General features: G+C 40.0%; 1 protein-coding gene across 3 annotated transcripts in view; it reads right to left on the reverse strand.

Moving 5' to 3' along the window:
* ctnnd2a (catenin (cadherin-associated protein), delta 2a) overlaps positions 1 to 15420 on the reverse strand; it is a 215703-nt gene that overhangs the window by 104689 nt on the left and 95594 nt on the right. For all 3 annotated transcript variants that reach the window (XM_026363547.1, XM_026363544.1, XM_026363546.1), the window contains exons 5-8: positions 10662 to 10696; positions 9651 to 9755; positions 4926 to 5098; positions 7 to 61 (exon numbers count right to left, since the gene is read on the reverse strand). In XM_026363547.1, the coding sequence (XP_026219332.1) occupies positions 7 to 61; positions 4926 to 5098; positions 9651 to 9755; positions 10662 to 10696 (368 nt within the window). The remainder of the gene's footprint in view (positions 1 to 6; positions 62 to 4925; positions 5099 to 9650; positions 9756 to 10661; positions 10697 to 15420) is intronic.

Consider the following 15420-nt stretch of genomic DNA (forward strand, 5'->3'; position numbering starts at 1 on the left):
TATTACCTGACCCTGCCCCGGATTGTGATTGTTGCTGCTGGGCTGCACGGCTGGATGTCACCTAAGGGGATGTGGAGGGACACAGAGCGAGGGCGAGGAATAGATCCATCAAAGGGTGGAAGGGATGAATACAAGGAGAGATAAGTGGGGGAGGGAGACATGGGAATGAGGGAAAGGGAGACACAGAGTGAGAAATATGGGATAAAAAAAGAAGTGACCATCAAAAACTGTTATGCACAATGACTTTAGTCAAGCCTTTGAGCAGTCTCAATTGAAGCCAGAGGAGTTACTAATGAAATCCCAATAGAAAACAGAGGGATGATTCAAATTCACAGAAGAAAACTCTAAAGTCCTCAGCTTTTAGCTGACTGAAATCATTTCTAATAAAGCCTTGTTGCACCACCCACTCAAAGAAAGGATTACACAGTCCATAGTATATCCATGTCTTAATCACTATCATCTGTTGTCACATAAACTGTGATATTCCCCAATATTTAAAATGACTCAATGTCTCATTAAAATACGATACAATTAAAGCCTCACTCATATTCATAATCTGTGAATAGTAGAAAATTGAAGTGGTTAGTCTTGTCTAGAGTGCAAAACTGAGCTCCCGCACTGTCCTGCTACCTACGTGCAAGACGTTCCTTACATACACAAAGTGTGAGGCAAAGTTTGGGTGTGAGAGGCCGTTATACTACACAACACATGCTGGTCTATCCTAATATATTCTCTCCTCGGTAGGGGGGAGCATATGTCGGTGCTTCTCTGTGCTTCACGTAGCCTTATGTCGATGTTTAAAGATGTAAAGGTCATTTAAATTGCATTATTACTTGCCTGACATGGCTGCAGTTGTGCAAAGCCACATTATGTAAGCATGCAGTCTCTGAGTCACCTTGGAGCACTGTCATCACTGCATATACAGTGATACACTCGAGCAATCAGAGTGAAAACACTCAAACTTTGTGTTTCTTACCATTAATCAAGTTATTCTAATATATATGAGATTTTCTTCAAAATGTTAGGCATGTTTGCTGTTGATGTGCAGTGTATTAATCTAGTTTACCTGATATTGTGGCTGAAACGCACATACAAGAGTATAACTTGTGTATAAACTCTGAATGCACACTTATGACAGGGAACATCTGAACATCCAATAATCAGAGCGTCTTAACATGCAAACACACACAGACACGCCGACAATGTGGAGTTATGTTAGAGGACTATGCTTGTTTCTGTTTCCAGGTGTGAATAATTGCAGCTATACAATTGTATAGAAAGACATTGGTAGAAAAAAACAAAAAACTAAAGAAAAAACATGCCTACTCAGCAAACCTTCCCTAGATAAATATAGCAACACACACAACAGCATACAATCTCCTATTATATACTCAATAGCACTGGTTATATATTTCGGAGCCAAAGCATGTCTGCTGAAGACAACAGGCCTTTGGTTCCAGCACCGCTTTGTTTGCACAGGGGTCGTGAAGGCTGATTTATCTTTGGCTGAGTGGATTAGAAGTCTCTTTCTAAAAGAAGTGACATACTGTTTATGGAGACAAACAGGCAGAGACGGGGAGACAGAGAGAAACCAATTATGAATTCAGAATTAGGGGAATAAAGGGAATACACAGTACGCAATAGTGCTTCCATCATATATGGCATCTTATATATTCTTAACTTAGTGTCAAGTCATATCAAGTTATATGTTATTGTAGTAAAGAGTATAGCATTCCACCTTGAATTGCTACTGTAGATTCTGCCCCTCTTGTTTCTCACAAAAATTACTTTGCAACAAAAATCTGTGTGATTTCCATGAGTTTGATTTCACATAATATCACATACAAGGGCAAACTTCCATTAATAAATCACAACAAAGGGACAATGTTTTTTTTTTTTCCTAAAGAAAACCAAGGATGTTTGCCATGCACATATGTAAATTCAACATATTAAAGAAGCAGAGGACAATGTTCACTCTTCCAGCTCTAATTGAGCATTTGAACATACTCTTTTTAAAGCTGAGACTCCAGCTTACCATAAATTATGACAATAAATTCAGTCCTTAAACAGAATGTTTGAGTATTTGAGGTGTTATTGAACTCTGTGCTAAGTGCGCATATAAAAGGGCTTTTTTTACACAGTGTCACTTGTTTGTTTGAGTGCACATTGAAAAAAAGAGCTTATTAGAAAGTGGATGACTAAATGTGAGGTGCAACAGTCAGAGAACAATCTTAATGAGTTCGTGAGACACTATCCATAGCAGTGTGCACCATAAAAACCTCCTATACAGGTCCCCTGTGTTAGTTTAGTAGCTTATGAAGCTAAGAGAGAGGTCTAAGGCTGGTGAGATGAGGGCCACAAAACTGAGTTTAAGAACCCTGTTAATGGTTTGCTACTTGATTGTGTTCGACACTGTGGATGTGCTGCAGTTGTCAAGATGCAGAGTGAGACAGAAATGAACTTGAGACTGATGACGAAGTGAGTGGGTGGATGAATACAGTGGCAAGAAAAGTATGTGAACCCTTTAAAATTTCATGGAATTTTAATTTGTCTGATCTGAGTCAAGAGTAAAATTTAACACAAAAGAATTCTCATCTTTCATGTCTTTATTGAGAACAACAATTAATCCTTGACACTGTAGATGCATGAATAGATACTGATATTGTGGGTGAATGTGGGTCAGGAGGTGGAGCCGTTGTCTATCAGTAATGGGATCGGCGGTTCGATTCCCGGCCCCTCCTGTCCTAAGTGTCCTTGGGCAAGATAGTGAACTCCAAGTTGCCCCTGATGAGTCAGGTCAGCTCTGCCATTGGTGTGTGAGGGTGTGTGTGTGACAATGTGTGAATGAGAGGCAGTGTATCAGCGCTTTGAGTACGAGTACGGTTAAAAAGCGCTATATAAGTGCAGACCATTTAGATACATAGATGGATCGGTGATGAACAGCGTGAGTAAGTGGTATAGGTGAAATATTACGAGTCAACTAATAGATAGAAAGCCTGATCCCACTCCGTCATCTCATGCTGCTGCTTCTTTTCTCCTCCAGTAAAACACTGGGATATTTGAGGTGCCATGTCTCCATGCATTATTAAAGCAAGCCTCTCAGGGTTATAAATACCCTACAGAAAAGCAGCAACATGTAGGCCTTTCACTTTCCCCATCTCACTCTCCTTGAAACAGTCACTTGTGCAAACTTTAAACAAATGCACGCATGGTTGGAAGAGTGCACATCAAACGCCACGAGTGCATGAGCCCGCAAACACACCAACAGAAAACATGCATGTACTGCACATGCAGGCAAGCTGCACCTGCCTATCTCGTAGCGCTGGCATGTGTAAAGCTATTCATGAGCAACAAGCTCGGCTGACAACACTGGCCCCATTACACTGACAAGCCAAAAACATCAGAGAGGAGAATACACACACACACACACATACACAGGCTCATGCAGACAGAGATCGTGAGCAGAGAGGACAGAGGAGGAAAGAAAAGAGGACAGAAACACTCAAATACAACGAGAACAGAGGACAAGAAATATAAAGACAGAAAAAAAATACTTGGCTTATCTGTCCATCCACCTATACGCCTGTCTATCTGTTTTCATATCTCTGTCTTTGCTTCCTGTATATTTTATTTATTAGGGGAAGAAATGGGAGCTGCCTCTGAAACCAGCTTTGGTGTGACTGTAAAGAGGGGAAATGAAAGTTTACAAAGGCAGACATCACCCCCTTCCACCTCTCTCTTTCAAAAGAGACAGGCGCACACAAACAAATCCACATATGCACACGGATCTTCACACTTATACACACAAAGCGAATGAAAAACACAATACAAAACAAATAGACCCTCATTTCACAGATGGAATCCTTATTGGACAAATGCGCAGGTACTTGTAAATATAATGAAACAAATCCTTAAAGAGCCGTAATCCCCATTAAATAATTATCTATAATTATTGATCTAAAATGTTTCTTTGTACTTTCAATTCATAAACATTCATTACAAATGGAACATTTGCCTCAGACATTGGCAATATCTTTTAATGAAGCACTGCAGCTGCTTAGTGATTTAGCAGATGCGTGGGTGTCTGTTTGAGTATATGTGTGTGTGTGTGTGGATACTGTACAGTATATTATCACCGATATTTTAAGGACATAAAAACTGGAACTACTTGGCTCCTGTAGGCTGGAAAGTAATTTGGTCGCATATCTCTATTTCATCAGCACACTACTGTGATTAAAATGTGACTCTCTAGATTTCTTTGCCAAGTCCTTAAAAACAAGACACTTGCTGAGTTTTCTCTGTGTGCATTTAATCGTCTCCTCATTTTGGTCTATGAGCTTGTGATTAGCTGTCTTTTTATAAACACCTTTAAGGAATTCGTCTAAGCCTGTCTCCCACCCCCCTCAACATGGGACAACATGCTTTAGATCACTTGAAAAGCCAGTGGTGGTCAGTGGACTAAACCACTTCACCAGGGCGAATGAAATGGCAGCAGCGAAGAGGTCTACATTCGGTGAAAGTGGCGAGAGTTACATGTAGCTGGGGAAGCACTATGCAAGGCAATGTATGAAAAAAAAAATGAGTGCATGGAAAAAGAAGGCTGATGTTTGCTTAGACTGAAATGGAAAACTGGAGCAGAAGCAAGGAGTCTGACAACAAACAATATACAGCACCACATCTCTCAATACTACATTGATCCTCAGAGGTCTGCATGCCTTTAAGAAGTAAAACAGCACAACACACTCGTAGTAGTACGGTGTGGTGCACTCAAACTCTTCTGATGTCACCTAATGTAAAAACTGAAAGTTTTGCAAGAGCAGAAACTGAAGCTTAAATTGCCTGAGATGATGATATTTCTCCGACTGTCTTTTTCATCGTCACCAACACCGTCCTCATTATCGTCTGCATACAGCGCTATGTCCTACCTGGTTGTAGCTGTGCACAGCTCCTCCAACCTGTCCGCTGCGCTGAGGAGTTGCTGCGGAGATGCTGTCGCTAAGGGCGAGGGTCTGGTTGCTATGGTAGCTGGCAGAGTACTGGAGCGAAGCCTCTGGGGTGGAGTTGAGCTGCAAGGAACTCTGGGAAAGAAGAGCCGGTCCTACCAATAGAGACAGAATTGGTGTGTGGTTGGATGGGAGGGTGGGGGTTGAGTTGAGTTTGTGTGTGCAATTGTGTTTGTGTGTGTGTGTGTGTGTGTGGGTGTGTGTGTGAGTGTGTGCAGAGAGAGTGAGAGAGAAAGTGAGAGAGTAAGGAGAGAGAGATTAAGAGTGAGAAAGAGAGGAGGCGTGAAGGGGAGAGATTGAGAGGTGAAGAGTGAAATGGGGAAGAGAGAGGGAGCAGCAATTTAGAGCAGATAGTGCAGCAGTGCAGCACTCCGTGAGTTGGAGTTGGCATACATAATTTATTAGCAGAGGGAAAGAGAAACAGAAGAACAGAGAGGATGGGAGGAGGAGGAGGAGCAGGGAGATGGAGAGGATGGGAGGAGAACAGCTGAAAAGAAGAAAGTTGTAACCGATGAAAGCTACCAACTTGAATGATTACCTCCCCAAACATTTTAATTTTACCTTGTACTGTTAGCTTGAACACAACTTCACTTGACCCCTTGTGTAAGATTTAAGAAAGTTCTTCTTTAAAATGACTGATTACATGTCACATGATTTCATTTCTGTTACTGTTTGGTAAACCTTAGTATCTCAGGATACTGAACACACAGTATAAGTACCTTTAAAGTATTTATGCAGAGGGCAATATGAACCAAGTGCCAGTTAGTCAACAGTGAATAAACTCTAACAACAGATACCTCACACACAGCCGCATGTATAACACCCTCGGTTTAGCAGGAGCATCACTGATCCCACCTGATGCAGCTGCTGGTGTAACATCAGATAGTCCCCTCTCACTGATTCCCATGCTGGGCACATAAAGTGTGTATCGATCGACAATAAGAACCTCATAAAGCAGTTTTTAAGATGGACTATGTTCTAAACTGTGCATGGATTGATGAGCTGAACTGAAGGGAGAAGCCAGAAAAAGCACTCAGTAGTCAGTGGTATGTTTGAGTGATTATACACAGTAAGTTACTGTTTGTTAGTATGTGTTTATATCCACTAGCAAGTTTCAACATACAGTATCTTCTGCTTTTTCAACATTATACAATACATTGAAATTACAGAACAAAGAACAAACATGATTAGTTTTCCAACGCGACGACGACCACAAACACACCTCTAGGTTATCTATTTGTTCAAGAAGAAGAGTGGTGGAGTGCTGCATCAGATAACCTGGCCTCTACAATCACCTGATCACAATCCAATTGAGATGGTTTAGGATGAGTGTGACTGGAGAGTGAAGAAAAGGCAGCCTACATGTACTTAATGCCTCTGGGAACGTCTTTAGGATTGTTGAAAAACCCTTCCAGGTGACTACCTCATGAAGCTGTCATCAAAGCAAACGGTGGCTACTTTGAAGTACTCACTGGCGTTTTTTTTTTCTTACTTAAAATAACAAAATGTTCTTATTATTCTTGTCCCAAACCTACAATATTTGCCCTATATCAATGTCTATCTCTCTCTCTTTCTTTTTTTTTTGCAGAATCCCTTTTTCCCTGTGAGTCTTTGCACTGTGAACCACGATCAGCTTCTCAGCTTCTTGCCTTCACAAAAGACTTGTCTTTTTTCATCTCGCTTCAACCCTTGCTTTTTATGAATTATTAAACAGCAATTTGTGTTACGCAGACTGAGTGGGAGCTCCCAAACTCATCATCACTCATCCTTGCTGTTTGTTACATTGCACGTTCTGCTTGACAAAACCTGTACATGTTTGTTTCGGTGTTCATGTGTCCTTAAGTGTGTTAGTGCTGGATGGTCAGATGTTAGGAAATAGTAATAGTATAAGATCGGTTGATTGAAAAATGGTGCATGTGTGATAATAAGTCGGTATGTACTGTATGACTGTGTTCTATGTATGTGTGTGTGTGTGTGTAACATACTGTGTATGTGAAATGAGAAACACTCGCTAGCGGGGATTTCAGTCTTTTCATGTCTCTACTGAATTTCTGTTCTCACAAATAAAATACGACATTTTCAGTGTCTCAGTCAAATTATTAACATCATATCTTTATACACCGTAGAATCAAACCACTTCCAACACTAAGTTGAACCTCCTCAACCAGTCGCCAAGACAACCACATCATCTCACTATAAGACCTTTGATTTTAGCAAGATCCTAAAACATACTATGCATTACAAGTGTTTTACTATACGTGACCTGAAACCACTTCTCCGTCTCTGCCAACATCACTACTAGGAACATTTCTTGAAATAAACTTCTTAGGACCACCGATGAGATTCAATAAGGCAGTACCGGTAGTTTATTTTCTCTTGCGCAAGGGAGCGTGCACTCCTCAGCACAGCAGCTGACAGAGGCACACATAAAGTATCCAACACATACAGTTCTTTTTATGGATTTCAGATGGGGGGGAGATGTTTTTCTGTTTGTAACTAAAGACGTAACAAATGGCAGTTGTGACATTGCAGTTGGTTTTTGTCTCGAGGTGAATTCCACGCCCTAACATCCTATCCAACTCCCTGGGATAAAAGTCAGGTGCCCTGTCTCACAAGGGCAAAGGCATGCTTCACAAGGGTCACTTTAAGTTATGCAGTTTCACGAGAAACAAATGGAAGAGGATAACTCTCATAGTATTTTTCTAACAACCACAAATGAGAGAGACACCATTTACAGCCAAGAGGATCACAGACTGAGAGAAAACAGTGCTGTCTAAGCCATGAATGACCAGAAGTAATCCTCCTCTCCAAAGACACAGTTCTCTGCTCTCCTCCTTTCTCTAGACCAAAAAAACTTTCATCCAACTGAATGACAAAGTGCCTATTTTCTGGACTGTTAACTTTGATGTGTTTTCTTAACATACCCAGTCTTACAGTATGTAATACTGGATACTAAATAATAGTATTTATGTAGCATGCCAACATTTAATCTAATTAGCTGGCATTAATACATTTATCCATTAAAAACCATACAAATATACTTCTTTGTCTCTCTATTTTTTTTTTTTTTTTTTTTTTTTGACGGCCCCTGAGCAGAGATCGATACGTGGGATGTTTATGGTTGATATTACGTCTTTTTTTAGAGTGTATATGTTTGTGTAGCTCTGCTGTGACACTAACTACTGCGTCAGCTAAAAGCAAAGAGCATCCCTGCTCTGTGCAGCCTTTCACTGAAGACAGCATCATGTCACTATTCCAAGTATTTACCACTTTGCTATTTACAGTGTTCTTTCTGGGTGAAAACATACACACACACACGCAAAGTGAAAGCTATGCTGGATTTATCTGCACCCACACATCGTTATGCTTTTGGTAGCAGACCATTTAAAAACAATGTTATGGATGACAGCGCAGTCTATTTTGACTCAGATAAAGCAGGAGTGACAGGGACTCCTCCTACAAACAAGATAAGAATCAGATTCTAACACACATCTCCTCACTGTTCTGCATATGCTTCAACATCTTGTCTTTTATTCTGCTCAGCTTTTCCCCTGCCCGGCTCACACATCTCAAGACATCTACGCCTTGTATAAGAAGATGTGTGAATACCTGTGTGTCCATTCACAAATATTATCCGGCTTGTTCTAGTACCAGAAATAACACATAGTAAAGTTTCCATTGTAACGTGACTAAATTATTCACACAGAAATGCACTGAGCAGCAAATCAAGTTCTTAAAATGCCATCCATTACAGCAATATCAACTATCAAAAAGGTCACCAGGCTATAAGTGCAATGGGAATGCAGTGCTCCAAAACCAATGACCTGCAAAGAAAATACCAAGCAATTAGTGTGACCGCGTACACTGGCCTCCCTTCAGTCAGTGTTTAAATTCATTTATCTGAATCCAAGACCCACAGGATAGAAAAGCTGCTTGAAACTGGACAGATCTAGGAATGGTGTAGCATGTTTATTTGTGTGTAACCTTCACATCTGCACAATAAAAAGCCTGTAGAAGAACATGTCTAGTTATGTATTGTGCTTTATCTACCTATATACCTAATGTTTAATCTGCAAAAACACACTCCCTTGACTAAACTTACTGTTAGAAATTAGAGTGAGATCTCAATATCAACACAGGGAACTGCTGTACTTAAGTCACATATCTAATGTCCCAAGAGACTAATACAAGCACATTTTCTCAATACACACTATAATCACTGTGTACTTAAACCAGTCACCGGTGCTTTCATTACGACTGACTGAATATTATTTCCTTCATTCACACATTACAATTAAAATGTAGTTTTGTTTCCACTTGCTGATGTGCCTTGGCAGAGTTAAGCAAACCTTGATTTTGATCAATCACGTGTTAACAAAGCAACACATTTTCCATCAAGAATGAAATCTGTCAAGAGTAAATGTGAATAAACATATGAAAGTATGGTTAAAAATAGTTTGGGCTGTTATAATATTGTATTTCCATAGGGTGTACTGTTTACTCTACTTCTTCTCTGCTCTCAAACTGAAATAATTCTACTTAATTATATCTACTCTAATTAAATATTACAGATTTTTATGCTGTATTATTCTTGCCCTCCTTAAACTGAAACCACAAGGATGATGCTGATACTGTCAGTGCACTTACGTTCTCCACTGTCCAGTATTCCTGATTCCTGGAGGGAGCGAATGCAGGAATCCACTAACTCCAAACCTGTCGTCAACTCATCCTCAATATCTTTTTGTCCATCCGCTGTGGAGGAGAAAGAAAGAATAAGAGAGAGTGAGAGAGATATATATATGTATACTATAGAGAGAGAGAGAGAGAGAGAGAGAGAGAGAGAGGGCAAAGAAAACAAGGAAAGGAGGGAGAGAGATGAATGAGATCGCTCTGAGCTATAACCTCAATCCTCTCCTCTCACAGTCCGTAAAACCCCACACATTACGACTTGGTTATGAGCTGTAGAATATTTTGATTATATGCTGGAAACGAATGGGATAAGTCTGGTCCTGGGAGTTACCTGTCTGGGATAAAAGTTTTTCCAAAAATGCATTGAATGCGTTGAAGTTGAACATGTTTATGAGTAAAAAAAAACAAAAAAAACGTGCAGAGTGTGTGCTGGTGGTTCTTAAACATGTAGATTAACACTTTACCACCAACAAGAACTGTGTCCTTTGATAATGTGATATGTCTTTGCGGATGTGATAAGGTATCTGTGAGAGAGTGTCTGCATGTGTGCAATCATCTTTTAATCCATCAGGCATGTGGGTTTGTGTTTCTGCCCATAAATTACTGGACCACAAATATAAATTCCAAATGTTCCTTGACACACAATTTTCCTAGAATGTCAATCAGACACCAGGCAGCGCCGGCCTTGTTGGTGTCAGGGCATAAATCCAATCTGTCAGATCACGATGTGTTGCAAATATGGTTGAAACGTCCTTTGAATGTGGAGTCTGCCGGAGCTTTCCCAGTCAGACTAAAACCCTACACATGCTGTCAGCACTACTGTGCATGATCGATCAGGGTTTTGCGAAAAACACAAAAATAGTTTTGAAATCTTTAAAGAAAAAAAAATTATGAAAAAGCTTTAAGTTGTTAGTTCATGCAGCCTATACCTTTACATGCATGGATGTGTGTCTGTTTGGTCAACGTTACCTTGAGCATTCCAGCGAAACTGCTCGTCGGACGAACTGCAAAGAAGAAAGACGCAGTTAATATTGAGAAAGTCGCAGAACAGCAGACACACGTTTAAATCAACGGCAGATTACAAGAGAGCTTGATATAAAACATGAGCCAAGACAAAAAGAAGATAAAGCCATGAAACAGAGACGCAACAGAATGATAAGAATGCAGATCAAAATAACATAATATTCTCAAATAGACACTGTCGAAGTTAATAGTTCATAGTGAGGGTGTCGACACATATAAAACAACACATGCAACCGTGGACAAGGAAGTCTGCTTTTCCATTTTCTTGACCGTCGTCAGCTGATCGCAGGGAGGAGGAGAGAGACAGGCAGACAGACTACGTTACAGATAAGTGTAAAGCAGCCTGCTGTGCGATCAGTGCAGACAGAAAGACTAACTGATACATGTATACCCTTTCATCTGACTGGATCTAAACCATTAGACTGGCTGTCTGGACTACTTGGCTTCTGTCCGTGTTTATCCCATTCAGACTGTTTGGCATTTCACATACCTGCATTTTAAGTGAACTGTCAGTGAGTGTGTACTTTGGGTGTTACTGTTGAATTTGTTTCTAAGCTGTGTGTGTGTGTGTGTGTGTGTGTGTGTGTGTGTGTGCCTCCATGAGTGTATAAATTTGTGGGGGCATATGACAACACATAAATATATTTTCTTCAAAACTTTCATAGATTGATGTGGCTGGATGGATCAGTTTTGATTTTAAACACTGTGGCATATTTCTGGTGTATCAGTGCCTTATAAGAAACTAAGAATGTTCTGCACTGTGTGTTTTCTTTCTCTCTGCTATATGGTCCTGTTGTTTCTGCTTTGCAATCAAATACATGCCTGGATCAATAATAATGCTTAGCCTATAGTCAATAGTTTTCTATGTCTTGATATTCTTGCCTTCATCTGCATGCTTTCTGCTTATATTGCCCTCAGGATGTAAATATTCCTGCTTATTTAAGTTCAAATTAACAGTTATATAACTGCTATCACTGAGTTGCAATAGGGCAGCATTAAAGAGGAACTAACCATGACCGAAGGACAGGTCCGACCAGTTAAAAATTACCTCAGCAGAACTATTATCATCCAATGATCAGATCGCTTCAATGTGGGAGATAAAGCCACTTGAATAAAACTATAATCTAATTTTGCATTTCTACAATACTGTGACTGTGTTAAAGACTATTTTTACATGCACTCAATTAAATCTTTCAGCCAGCCGCCCACTTACTCTAAACTTCCTCACTTGCTTAGTGCGCTGCCTGTTTCATTTTAATTTAGTAAATTTTGATTGTATTTGCATATCTTTTTTGTATCAAAATCAGACAAAATGCTTTGTCGAAATAACTCATTGTAGTGAAGCTGCCTAACAAAAGAGAGCCGAGCAGTGGCCAGTTCTCCGGATCCCTCCATGCTGTATGTTTCTGTTTGTGATAAAGGGACTACACTCAAATCAATACAGTTTAAACGTACTTAACAACTGCTCTCCAGCTGGAAATGGCTGATGTAAGTAAACGTAAATAAAAAAATAATAATTCAAATCTCTAAAGGCTTTAACATTTGTAGCTAGCTAGACCAATGACGAGCTGTCATTTTGGGTGCAGCAACAACCTGAGCATCAGAAACGAGGGATTGTGATCAAAATGATAGAAAAGCAGAGAAACTTCCCCATTAAATATTCTAAACATGTGGCTACACTATCTTCATTGTGTGAACTGAATATGAATTAGGACTACGCTCGCTTCACAGAAAAAAAAAAGTTTTTAAAAAAGGAATTTGTTCTGTCTATTCGAGCCAAGACGTCTCAAAACCAAAAATCAGCCGATTGCATTGCAGGAACGCACACACTGGTGAAACTGGCATTATACTGTACAAATCCGTTAATAAAGGCGGAACATTAATGACCAAGTGGTGGTGATTTCATGTTCCCAATGGAAACACAACAGGGTGACAGTGAAACACTGTGCACAGGTGTAGTTGGTCAAAGAAAGTAAGAGAGTGATAAACTCTAAGCAAGAGAAAGAACATTTAGTTTGAGACAGTCAGAGAGATTAATAAGCACAGTAATATTCCATACTCTTGCCACAACACTGCACCCAGCGAGACTCTCTTTAAACAGGGAGCCTGCATTAAAGATCATTTTTAATGCGCTAGTCTACTCTCATCCGACACACAGTGTAAGTCAACAGACAGCGTCCTCTACCGTTGCCAGTTAAGTCCACACACGCTCTACTTTACATTCACATATAGTCTGAAAGAAGGTGTCTCTTATGCCCTGGTCCCAGTTTGTTCTGCAGCGTATGTCTCAGTAAAATACTAAAAAATTCTGAAAGCGCAACTAATGTATTCAAAATAACATACAGACAAGCAAACTTTCTAGCGGTGTGGTCGTCTTGTGTTGACAGAGATTTTGCTAAAACTGGAAATGTGCAGATTTGAGTTTTTAGAGGGTAAACAGGTAAACATGTCGATAATGTGTTTATGGGGAAAGGAGAAAGCCGTCTAAACAGGAATCCCAGCAGCTACATCCTTCATGAGTCATTAGTCCCCAGCTTGGAGAGCATTACTCTGAAATAGTTCCACAGTGCCTCACAAGGGTCTGTTCAAATCCTCAAGCTGCCTCCCTTCACAGATAGTAGCACTTACTGTAAGAACACTTGCCTATCCTGATAAGGCTGTCAGAGTGGATGTGTGGATGTATGCTTTAGCACATAAACACGCATACAGACTGCTTCTCAGGTAACACAAAAATATACACAGACAAGTACACATCCTGCAGGTAAACCAATAAGCTGAAAATTCTGCACAGGGCCGATGCAAATGGCTTACTTGTAGATTTACACACTGACATTACACATGTGCACAGACCTTTACTGTACATACAGCACACAGAAAAACTCAAATAGCCATGCATATTGTACATACGGTGCCAAATTCACATAAAAATTGAATTAAAAGTCCTTTCCATCTTTGTTAACTGCTCTCCTTTTGAGTTGAAGAGAGGAATAAATGACAGGCTTGATGTTCCGGGCTATTCCGTTACTGCCAGCATTAAAACATGAGCCTAATAGACCATGAAGCCCCGTCTGATGTTTACTAATGCCCCAGCAAGTAGTAGCTCTAAACACAATTTAGTACAGCATGCACACTAGCAAAGTAGCCCGGCAGAGGGAGATAGAAAAGATTATGTTAAATTTGGCCAAATGAGGCAGAGCTCCCGCACCATCACTATTTCAGTGTTTAAACTTTGGATTGGACTCAGGGATGCTGAGACGAACGGACTGAAGGCAGCACAGAGACGGCCCCCCCAACTTTTACTGTCATTTGCCTTTCAAGAAAAACTGATGCCATTATAATGACGATGTAAGGTGTTATAATGACATAGAAATCATAATCACAGCAGTTTTAGGGTTTAAGAGGCTGTCAAATGAGCATAGACAAGTAGAAAATGACACTGTGCTGCATGATTTACAGTAAAGGTGAAGGTCAGATGTCAAGGTCAGCTACTGCAAACCTGTGATGGAGAGGTTCAGTGACTAGTTCATGGGCAGCAGATCAAGGAGAAAGAATGGCGTTGGACATGACTGAATGAACCCAAGTTCTCCAGCTGAGGGGCGACACCCTTGTTACAAACACCCACCCTTTTTTCCAACATTTGTAAAATGTCAGTCAAAGTGATTGAGGTTTTATCAGGGCTGAAATAAACCTGCACAAATAGTAAAACATTTAAGCTAAACAAGGGAGAAGCCGGTCAATACGAAGCAGTCCAGTCTATTTAATGGGCCTTTTTCATTATGCTATAAACCCACTAATTAGTAGAATGAGGTTCAATGATTGCATTTCCCCTTTAAACACACAAGGTGCAGTATATAATCTGGTAGCCATGTGAGCAAAAGCTAAAGGACGTTGATAAAACATTTCCTTCAGTGCCAAATTTCTTAGACAAAGCAGGTATCAAAAAAGGGTCTTTATGCCTTAAACTGTTTCTGTAACAGATGTGCAGCGACTGAATACCTTGTGTTTAAGATTAATGAATAACAAAATTGATTTGGAGAAAAAACAAATTAAATCATGTTAATAACCATCTTGACTATTTATACACGCATTAGGCATGATACATTCTGCTAAAATATTATGTTATGACTTTAAAGTGGAAGCTCTTAGACATTTCAAGGACCTTCAAAGCATTTGGATGCAAAACTGCACATGGGTTAATTATTTAATATAAAAAATATGAGAAAGAAAACAATAACTCTAGGTGCACTGAGCAGCAACATTATATATATTATAATTTAAAAAAAAAAGCACTATTAAGCACTGAGAAAAGACTTATACTGACGCGGTCCCACATGATGTAGCTGATTCTTTCTCCACAGAAAACTACCAGCAGATGTTGTGGCCACTCACTTTTAGGCGTGGCTCTGGCTTGGGATCCAATCAATCTTTTTGTAGATCTTACTGTTGTACGGGTGCATATCTACCCACTGGTGGTTGTCATAACAACAGTGTTGTGCTTTATCATCATCAGCGTGACAGTGTGACACTGTCACGGTAATTTGTCAGTCAAGACAGAGGAGCAGGCTTTTATGCTCAGCACAGGATGTGGGGGTAGACAGTGTGTTTGTGTTTGTGTGTGCGTGTGTGTGGAAAAGGTAGAGAGATACGAAATTGCCTTTGTGTTGGGAGTGGGCAAAATGACAACATGAATGAAAAGAATGAAATC

The sequence above is a fragment of the Anabas testudineus genome, chromosome 2 (genome assembly GCF_900324465.2).
Source record: "Anabas testudineus chromosome 2, fAnaTes1.2, whole genome shotgun sequence".
Classification (NCBI taxonomy): domain Eukaryota; kingdom Metazoa; phylum Chordata; class Actinopteri; order Anabantiformes; family Anabantidae; genus Anabas; species Anabas testudineus.